The sequence below is a fragment of the Austrofundulus limnaeus genome, unplaced genomic scaffold, assembly GCF_001266775.1.
Source record: "Austrofundulus limnaeus strain Quisiro unplaced genomic scaffold, Austrofundulus_limnaeus-1.0 Scaffold53, whole genome shotgun sequence".
NCBI lineage: Eukaryota > Metazoa > Chordata > Actinopteri > Cyprinodontiformes > Rivulidae > Austrofundulus > Austrofundulus limnaeus.
The window spans coordinates 2,506,889-2,518,073 of NW_013952455.1; the positions used below are offsets into that span (position 1 = coordinate 2,506,889).

The 11,185-nt window shown below is 38.4% G+C and overlaps 1 protein-coding gene across 1 annotated transcript in view; it reads left to right on the forward strand.

Annotated features, from left to right (window-relative positions):
- Nucleotides 1-11,185, forward strand: part of usp43b (ubiquitin specific peptidase 43b) — a gene marked incomplete at its 3' end in the record, with an annotated part of 80,486 nt that overhangs the window by 38,409 nt on the left and 30,892 nt on the right. Inside the window, 1 exon segment of the mRNA XM_014008917.1 lies at nt 3,948-4,051. Coding sequence (XP_013864371.1) covers nt 3,948-4,051 — 104 coding nt within the window.

Below are 11,185 nucleotides of genomic sequence, written 5' to 3' on the forward strand. Positions count from 1 at the left end.
ACACACACACACACACACACACACACACACACACACACACACACACACACACACACACACACACACCTTCCTTACTTAGAAACTTTAACCTTCCTTTCAGCTTCGTCACTGAGTGGTGGTTCTGGCCGAGCTGCCAGCTTGGGAACAGTGGCAGCCAGTACGGTACCAGGAGATCTGGGGAATAGTAAACAGACTGAACAACAAAAAAGAAAAGCACAAAGAGTGCACTTCCTTTCAGCCAGGTCAGGCCGGCATGAAAGCTTATTAGAGGTTATATGAGGACATTATGCAGTTTGAAGTCCTTGGCTTTTACAACAGTCTATTGTTGAACTGGAAGCATGTGGGCACAGAGAGGCTAATGATGTAAACACTGAAAAATGTGTTTTAAGAGATTTTCTTCACTTGAAWAGGTGTTAAATGGAGTTGATGTTGAATATAAATAAAGCTTTTCTTGAAGGAAGGAATATTGCCCACCAGCTTTCCTGCTAGAGTTTTAAACTAGGGCTACACCAGTGGCGGAGCAAGACATTTTTCTCAGGGGTGGCCATACGGGGACCACTACTCACACGGGGTGGCCAGGAAAAGTACATAATTTCTTACCTGAAGGTTTGTGCAGAACTGTGTGTTTTTGTCATTTCCTCATGTCTTTGTACAGGCAGTGACTACCTTATAAACATGGGTGTCAGAACCATTTTAAAAGTGGGGGGACACACTGGTGGGGGGACTGGTGGTCCTCCCCCAGAAAAATTTGAACAAAATAGATGCCATTTCCAGCATTCTGGTGTATTTTGCCAGGTTGTTTAACATACATTTACCTACATAAATAAACACTTAATTTAATAATAATTTCAGAGACATATTCTTCATTAAACTAGTTTCATTATACTGTTTTTAAACTCACTGCTACAGCTGAGATAAGGTTAATTAATGTGTCACAATTTATCATATCTAATGACTTTAGGGGTGCCTTTTACTTGTATATTGTTTATTGATTTATTTTTAATTTCAACACGCCACTGTGCCAAATAATTATCACCTTCAACTGCATGTTTAAAACTAATATTAATAACTTTACCCAATGAACAGATGCAATATTGATAATCACCAACAGTTAATTTAAAGCATTTCACTTTTTTTATTGATAGGTCTACTCATAACCAAAAGGGGCAGAGCATCATGCAGCCTTCATAACATAAAATGACATTGTGATATGGTTAAAAAAAATGTCATCATAAGTCAGATTGTTCTCTATATAAAGAAAACAATCACTTCTTTGTCACTTCTTTGTTTTTGGCGATGTTTCAAACTTTTAAACACTGTAATCAACAGTTCAGGAGGATTATTACACCCCTGAAGGTTGTTTCGCTGTGGAAGGGGTGTGTACAGCAGGGTGGCCAGTGGGGTGGCCAAAGATTTATCTTTGGTGGCCATGGCCACCCCTGGCCACACCCTGGCCACACCCTGGCCACACCCTGGCTCTGCTCCTGGGCTACGTTCACACTGCAGGTCTTAAAGCTTGTAAGACCTCATTTTGTAATAGCGCATTATGTAATAATGTAATAATTTCAGGCTTCAAAATGTAATAAACTCGCGCTAAAACCTCACAATGTAATAATTGACGCAAAATGTAATAAAAGTCTTCAACACATWATGTAATAATGTTATTACATTTTGCAGCAATTATTACAAAATGTGGTGGTGTAATAATCTGGTGCATTATGTAATAAATAATCAAAAACCAGTATTTCTGTTCATCCTAATCAATATACTTGTAAAAACTGTCACGTTGCAAATACTACATAATTAAATCTTTATAACTTTAGTCAATAAACACTGAACTTCTCATTTCATCTTCTCATCTGGAAACGCAGTTCGCGTTGGAGCCGAACAGCGGTTGTTGCTTAATGAGGACACGGTTATGGAGAGGGAAAGGCGGCTCAAGCTGCAGCCGTACTGTGGTCACCGGTTCACGAGGATCCAGCGTTACGGGAGGAAAAAATTCATAAAAAACTTCCTGGTTGGACTCATCACTGTACAGTTCYTTCATTGTCTGATGCCTTGACTTTTCAGAATTATGTTTTGTATAGTGGTATTAATTTATATTTTCAGATCTTCCAAGGTGCCAATTATGGAACTCTCTGTGCATTGTTGCCCAAATCAAATTCTGGAAGTGGTCATTCAACCAGATCTGTTACAAAAGGACAACTGATATTACCAACTTTTAAAAACTGTTATGGCCAGAGGTCTTTCTTCTATGTTTATACTAAAGCATGGAATGACATTCCTCAAAACATAAAGTCCATTTTTAAACTACAGCCCTTTAAGAAGAATATTGTCTGCCATCTGCTGGACACTTTTTGTTGTGCTCATATTTAGATGTCCTATTTTGCAAATGCTGCCTTCCTGAAATTTGGTATGCTTGTTTGTGTCTATGGTGTATAATGATGTGATTGTGATGCTGTAATTCTGAGTGTTTTATGTCCTGCAGAACAGGAACCTGCTGTAAAACAGAAATTATGCTGAGTCAGGCTTGATTTTTAGTGATCTTTTCCTATTAAATCAATAAATCAAATCAAATCAAAAGGCGAGGCTGCTGTCCTCCTCACGGCAGCGTGTTTAACATTAGTTTGTGCTAAATAACWAATCATGTTTATGCCAAACAGCAATAATAAACACACAAGACATCACTTACTTCGCCATCACCTGCAGATTTGTGAGAAACAAAAATGACAGAAGTTTCCTTCAGTAGAAAGTCCTTGGGTAAATCCTGCTAGTAGTAGTTTTCAAAGTAATCCATCGTGAAGTTATTTACACAAACTACATCTTTTTTTGGCAATATTGCCAGAACATTGCCATCAAAAATAAAATTAATCCAGGCATCTCTGTTCTCCATGACTGTTGTAAAAATAGTAGAACAAACTTTTGTCCTGTGAAGAAGTGGGTGGAGCTCCACCTTGGGTTGTCAGGTGAGGGGCTGGGTCCATTTTGGTGTGGGTTGGTGTATGGTTTGTGACGTCACAAAACATTGGTGTTTGAAAACAGTTAATTTCAAGACACAAAAAAAATACATTTACTTATAATAAAAATACCTCTGAGTGCATTTTGTTTGATGCTTGGACTGTTTTTTGAAGCAGTACAGACCCAAATGTAAGTTAAAAAACCTGAAAAAAGTGAATTTTGCACGTTAGGTCCCCTTTAAGATTTTGGTCCATCATCTGCAAGGTGTTTATTTGCATGTGAAATTGTAAAATGAACATTTCTGAATGTTGCATATCAACTAATATTACATTTTTTTGTGGAGGGTGAGGCAAGTTATTCAAGTGAACCGGGTTAGTTTAGTGATTGACTCAGATTAACCCAGTTCCATAAAGGGAACCCGATTTACCATCTATAGTTCCAAGAAAACTGTTGCATCAAGATATTAATTCAGAACAAGTCACCTGTGAGGATTTTTAAAGTCGACAAGGTTTAGACAATGACTTGTGGCCAAAATGAGTGAAAAGTCAATGGTTTTAATGTGATGTCATTATTTTTCAGGATTGTATTTGACGTTCTGAAACAAACTTTCTCATGACTCTTTGAAAGTGAGATACATCCCGGTGTCCTTGACATGCAGCAKTGTCTGTCAGTCCCTCCCTGTGTTGTCTGCTGTCCCACTGATTTGTTGTGTGACCTTGTGAGTCTGATCCAAGAGCATTTTTTTCACCTGGTCCTTTTATCTTCATCCAAGGCGAGCCTCCTCCTCTGTTGTGCAGGTGAATAGATAAGAGTAAAACCAGGGCCCTGTTGGGTGTTTTTTCACCTTTTTTGAACATGGAGTTGTTGCCAAAATGGAAAGCATCATACCCAAGATGATCACTATTAGTTAATTCCACGTCTATTCAAAATAAGTCTAATCACTTACTGTGTGTATATCATGCTTTTTTATTTTTGTTTGTTTGCTGCAGGGTCCAAGTGGAGCTGAGGATGTGCTGTGTCCTGATCCAGTCCAGTCCCATCAGCCCAGGGTCCAGCACAGTTTTGTCCAGGAACATTTCCAGGCACAGTACAAGTGAGTTTGTACCATAAACACAGCTGAATCACATCTGCTTGATAGTGTTTCTAAAAACCCAACAGTGAGTTTGAGGCTGCTCAGGACATTCCTGAGGTGTGATGATGTAAGAAGTGGCTACTCATAAATTCAATTCAATACAATACACAATTCAAAAATACTTTCTTGATCCCTGAGGGAAATTAGGTAATGATACACCTCCTGTGGCTTCTTATTGTCCAGGAAKATCTCAGTGGAACCAATGGCAGATACCTGTTGATTTGTCTCTCTTTCAAGCCTGGTATTAAAAAATTCAGAGCAGGGCATCTTTAAATTCTCCAGAATCCAAATACTAGCAGTGGGACTGGGTGTTGCATCCTAATTTTGTTGGAAATCCACACATGCCATGCCATTGTTTGTCTTGTGAGCGTGTTAACTGTACAATAGCTGCACTGTTGTAATGTTGGAGGTCTAAATGTCAGGTTGCCCTGCAACAGAAAGGTCACAGCATCAGTGGTGACCGACGACCAGCAGTCCAAGCTCACAGTGCAGGGAAAACAATGACTAAAATACACCTGTGCAGAACAAGAGCCACTCTAAACCAACTACTAGTTTTCACAGAGCAGTTGAGTGTGATTATTTCTTATAGGAGCAGACGCAACTCCATGAGGTGAACTGTGGAGGCCTTTAAGGTATTCAGAGAGGGCCTTGAGTGAAATCTGTACAGTGGTTTATGATATATTCTAGTAACGTACAGAAAATAAATGAACACACACTATGCAGTTATTAGGAGTGTAAGAAAATATCGATATGCTGAACTATTGTGGTATTTAAATTCCCGATACTGCATTGATTCTCTAAAGCAATGTACCTATTTTTAATTAAGACTCTAAATGTAAGMTTTCATACCAGCGGTTCATTTTTGTGTTGTAGTTTAGCCTCCAACCACTAGTTGGCAGCAGTCACTCCTGAGGAGCCTGAGAGTATAATGCTAGCTCAAATGTTAGCATTGTGAATAAACTTTAGCACTAATATCTGAATCTGAGTGGATTAGACCGACACCCTCTGCCTTCGGAGCTGGTGTTGGGTTGCCAACTGTTCTKTATTAACTGTAATGTAAGTGCTCCATACCGCCACATTTGACCCATTGAAACCATGGATGAAATAAGTACAAAATGTGTATCAAACATACTGAGTTTTTTTTCTTAGAAAAAATGGTAATTTATTGCAATATATCGCTTGCTTACAGTATCACAATATATCACAATATATTGTATTGTGACTCCTGTGTCATATGTATCATATTACCAAGTTCTTGCCAATACACAGCCCTAGCAGTCACATGCAAGTACACTTCGCTGCAGCATGCAGCTCGGGGCGGTGACAGACCTTTCCGTCAGTCCCATACCTTATATGGAAATGGGACTATTGCATTCCGGAATTGAAGGGGGCGCTAGTGACACTATTTTCTATYGAACACTTTCAACATTAAMAATACAAATTTTACAGTAAGGAATTTCTTATCTTTATTTGCACCCATCCTTTTTCTCTTTTATGCAAGTTTGTTTGTTTGAAATACGCCTTATTGTTTGTACATTGTATCATTTTGTGTGTTCTTTGTTGTTTAATAAAAAAAAGAAAAAAAATTTACAGTAAGGAAATGGCTACACAACGTGTTCTGTCACGTGGTATGTCCCTTTTTCATTTTCAAATCTTTATTAATTCTTTGTTGTTTTTGGATATTAATATTATATTACAGTAACAAACTAACCTTAGGCATTAAAGCTGTGAGGTTAACCTTAGGCATTAAATCTGTGAGGTTAACCTGAGGGTCTGTGTTTGGGGAGGTGGATAAAAGAAATTAATAAATAATGCTCTGAGTACTTCAACGTGAGTAGAAGAAACTCTCTAACTTCTTCCTTTCTTCTTCCTTTGCTCTCTTAATCCCGCGTCTTTAAGGAGCARCCTTCATTTCCGGAATGCAATACTCCCATTTCCATATAAGGTATGGGACTGACGGAAAGGTCTGTCACCGCCCCGAGCTGCATGCTGCAGCGAAGTGTACCTCGTCACATGGGCAAAACCATTATCTCCATTTTGCCTTCATGTGGCTGACCATATTGATGGGATTTCATCAAAATGGCCGCCCATAATTCCAACATTTAGAGCTGTTTCTATCATGATTTGTGTATTATTAATTATTTAATAGGCTTTTGTTTAAATGGAAGGATTTTATGATTATTTTATATATTTTTACCTATCAGGGTTGCCTGTGTTTGATTTTCTTCTGTTGCTTCGATCCCACCCACTCGGTTTCCCCTTTAAACGTCATGTTATTCTGTTTTTGTGTTCAGGTTTTTGTCGTTGTTTGGCGCCATGTCAGCACTTTGTTTTTAATATAAATAAAGTTGTAGTTCATCATAAGCTGCTTGATTATGTTTGCATTCCCAGTTCCACCACCTCTTTCCACCTTGATAATTAATGAAAATATGGCTTTAATTTCCTCTGCATGTTACAGTTCATGTTTGAGTTTTCTCTGGAAGAGATAAAACTGGGATGTGTTTAAATAAAATGTTTTTGAGTTAGTCTGGTTGATRAAATTGTGAGCTATTTGTGCAGAGACGTCAGTAAGTTGTGTGGTTGTGCTGTCAGTTTGCTACATCTCCATGAAGGACTGTTGCCTTAGAGCTGGAAAAGCAACTGTGACCTGTATTTTCTCTGTGCATGTGCAATCTGTGTGTGTGTGTGCGTTGGTTTTGGACCAGAAGAGAAAGCCCAGTTGTTTGCCAGTGATTCTTTCCACCTGTAATTATAAAGCAGACAAGAGCAGTAATTTTGAAACTCCTCTGGTTCTCTAACCTTTGTGACTTCTAGTAAAAGAGTTCTCTTCTGTACAGGAACCTCTTCAGATTGCTCACAGAGTGCTTAAATAATTGGGGCACTCTGTGCCAATGGTTGAGTATTTCCTTCCTTTATAATTGCTTGTTAATTCCTTTAGAATTCACTGGGAGATAGTCTCTAAATGATTGTCATTGCCTTTTGCTAGATTACCCAAAAGGTCAGACAAGTAGGATGTTCTTGTGGCTCCCATTAGGAGGTAAAATGGCAGCTACTGTTGCTAATTATGCAACTTTTACATTTTATTTATGGCCTTCTTTACAACACTCAAGGACACCCTACAATAAAAGACAATTTAACTGCAGTACTGCTGTTAACCCTCCTGCTGCCYTTTGCTGAAAATGACTCAAGAGGTCTTAGTTTTAATACTGGGGCCTGGATGGTCATTTTGAGGGATGAGCTTTAAAATGTAGTAAAAGATTCTGCAGTTTGGGTGAACCATAGGAGTACGGCTGAAGGCTCTCAGGACCTTCATGGATGAGATGAAGCTGTGCAATCGGTTATGTAATGCTAGGTTTTTACTATTAGATGTTCTAAAAAGTGGCATCCTCTCACATTAGAGCTTATTTCTCCTTCTTCCATCTGCTAATGCCTTTGAAAACTGACATCTCCGTGTGAATACATCTGTTAGAGCACGTCTCCTAATTGCCACCCTTGCTGTCAAATGTTTCAGCTGTCGCACGCTGGGTGTGTCTGCACAGGAAGAGGCACAGTTAGCAGCCTCGCAGGCATAATCTGTTCCCGCTCCCACTCTAACACAGCCCCAGCCAAGGAGAGTGGGTGAGATGGTGCAGAGAGAGAATATACAGTGCGTGCTCTGTGGGACGGGATGGAGTCAGAATAAACCTGAGGACGGAAAAGACAGGCATTCTGTATGTTTTAGAATGCCGAAATCACAAAAAAGATGCTTCAGTCTGAGTTAAAATGACAGTAAATACTTGGAAATATYGGAGCTGTGACATGTCAAAGGTTAAACGATAATTTTGTGTGTGTGGAGTGTTAAAATATTTCATGAACCTGTGGACAGGTTTTAATGAAATGCACAGGATGTAGTCTCTGGGAAAACGTCTACAGCTGTTCCCTGTTAGCAAGATTGCTACTTAAAACTTTTGCATTAGCTGTTAGACTCAACCCTGTTTGTCTATTAGCAAATATGAACCACTGGACTGATTTTATTGAAACTTAAAGTGATTGGGTCTAACTGAACAGTTCAAAATGGTTACCACAGCTAAYTGACGTTAACCAACTCATAAGCAGCTAAAACTCTAATGCAGGTTTTGAGTGACTTTGCTGTGGCAGTAGCTGAGAGTTATCCCCAACATAAACTTTGAGCATTTTTGCAAAATCTTGCAATATCATGAGATCAATTACAAGATGTAACTAAAACAGCTAAAACATCATAAGATGATTTTAGTCTAAAACTGTCAGGAAAAGCAGTTGGCGATATGTATTCCTTCTGGAAATTTTTATGACTATTACTTAACTTGTGTCCTCATTTAGTCTGAAGGAAGTGACTCCTGAGGCTCCAACGTTGCCTGGGCAAAACAGTGTCAACTGTGATAGAGCGTGTAGAGTTGACGGGTTGGACAAGTATTGTTGTAATAGCCCCGTTTGTCACAGCCATTTTACAAGTTCCAACAAGTGAAATCACCATCCAAACAATAAGTGTGTCTTCACTTTATCAGACTGATCTAAATGACTATTTTCCAGCTTCGTTTTATGATAACAAATGACTTTAAAATGTTGATTTTTTTTTTTACCAAGGGAGTGATTTAGCATCATTTGGAAACTTAATCCAGTGACATCTAACTGTTGGTCAAACAGACCTGAAACTAAATAACAAGCAGCTGAGTGTTTCAGATTAAAAACACAGAGCAGGTCCAGTGCAGCTCATTTTACTCCTCTGAGATTTTGTCTTTTCTTTTCTTTGTTACTTTGAGGGTCAAAGGTAGATTATATCAAATGACACGATGGACGGGGTTGGACTGAACTGTTAGYGTTTAAATCCAGTACTTTCTCTTTTTGTTAGATTAGGGCTGTGTATACGCAAGAATTTGGTGATATGATATGATGTCATGTAGGGGTGCACCAAAAAATCGTTTTACATCAGAATCGTGATTCTCATTTACAAAGATTCAGAATCCATTTAAAATGTCCCAAAAAAGATTTTTAKAAATAAAAAATAAAGYAAATCCAATGGCTGTCAGCCTCCATTTTGTAACTCCATGGCATGTGCTGATGTAATCACGCAGCTGCTTCTGGAAYATATGAATGTGCAGAAAGCACCAAAATGAAGAGGAAACTACCAAACTGGAGGAAAGAGAGATTCAGTTGWCCCCTGTCTTCATTGAATGCAAATATTTGGGCTCATTTTTGTTTTTCACTGAATGAGTCCGAGTTTGACATAAGCAAGGTGTGTAAGGTTTGCAAAATGAAGCTGAAGCAGTCTGGGAACACAACAAATGGGCKCACATTATCAGCTTTAAATGAAAAATCGATTTTGAATCCAATCGTGGCCCCAAAAATCAGAATCGAATCAAATTGTGAGAGAGTAAAAGATTCCCACACCTAATCACTGTGAAAAAAGTGATACATTGCCATTTTTTTCCTCCAAAAATTCAAATAGAGAAAAATCTGTATGCTTTATGTTTTTTTATGGTTCCTATTTTATATTTTATCCATATTTTTAACGGTTAGGCCAAATGTGCCGTTAAACAGTTTGATAATATATTTGTAGCAACTTTTAGGTTTATCATATTCTTTTATTATAAAAATATGCTCACCCACCATCCTAAAAATATCCTATATCTCATGGTAAAGTTCAGTAAATGAATGAAGTAAAGCTGCCTGTCTGTTACTGTCACAGGACACCTTAAGGGAGTAGTGCAAGTACGCTGGTTATTTCAATGCCCTCAGTGTTTCATATGGTCATTGCATTTGGCCATTTCAGTATYGTCCATTGGGGAACTCCATCAGCTTGAGGTGCTAGTCAAATACCTATCTGTCTGCTTAATCATGACGACTCTGATAGCAGACTGCAGTCGGGAGAAAGAGTCCCATACGGGAAACTTCAATTTAGCTTGAACTTTGCAACATACCAGGTAATAGGGGACAGTAGAAACAATATGAAGTTGGCCTACGGTAGAAATTTACCCTCTACCGTCCTATTGTCAGTTACTTCATCGCACCTGTGTTAACAGGGCTGCGAGTGCAGAGACAACTGAGCAGGAGGAGTTCAAAATATTCTGAAAATAAATGAAGAAATACAGTGTTTTAAAACACCTATAGCGAGAATAAATTCTCAAAATTTCTCCCTCCTGCTGTAGAAAATTTACGTCGGGATCATTCCCTTCAGATCAATCTCCTGCAGCACGTCGCGCAGAGCGAAGCTTTAACAACCTTAGTTTTTTCACACCCAAGTTGTCGGAGAAAAAAACTTGTTTTTTATGTATTGTTACCCACAAAGATGATAAAAAAAGACATGGACGTTCATTCAGTCATAAATCCATCTTACTAATGTAACAGTTGGCTTCAGCTCTGACGATGAAAACTATGAAGATGATAAAGATGAGCGCACAGCAGAGCAGCAGCGGGTTAGTTCAGCAGGCAGAAGGGAGGCAGATGTTACATTTATTTGGCTTCACCACACTTATATTCTAGTTATTTGAAATTGTTTTATGACAGGACTATGTGCAGCTTAAGGTCCTGTCACACTATAACATTTTAGGCAACACTGAATTTTTTATGTCTCAATGACTAATTTTTCTTGAAGTACTGTTTATAACATCCACTTTATTTTGATATTGTTTAAAATTTGAGAAATGTTTTTGCTTGTTGTTGAAACCATTTTGCAATATGTAAAAAAAACATTCTTTTGTACTTCTGTTATGTTCATTTGCATTACAGCAAAAATACTGGGTTTGATTATGATTACAATTTTCTGAAAAAAAAAATGCTCTAAAAATTATGTTATCTTTGCTTTTTATGATAATTTTCTACCGCAATATATACCGTTACCATGAAGAAATTCAATTTATATCGTGATAAGAATTTGAGGTCATACCGCCCAGCCCTAGTGGGACAGTTGGCAACCCTACCTCAGCTCTGACGGCAGCAGTTGCCGGTCTAATCTGCTCAGATTCAGCCATCAATACTCAGTTCTAATATTTACTCACAATGGGCCTCATGCAAGAACATGTTCGTATTCTTATCCTAAATTTCTCTTACTTTTGTTCGTACAAAGGGTTCGTACGAACA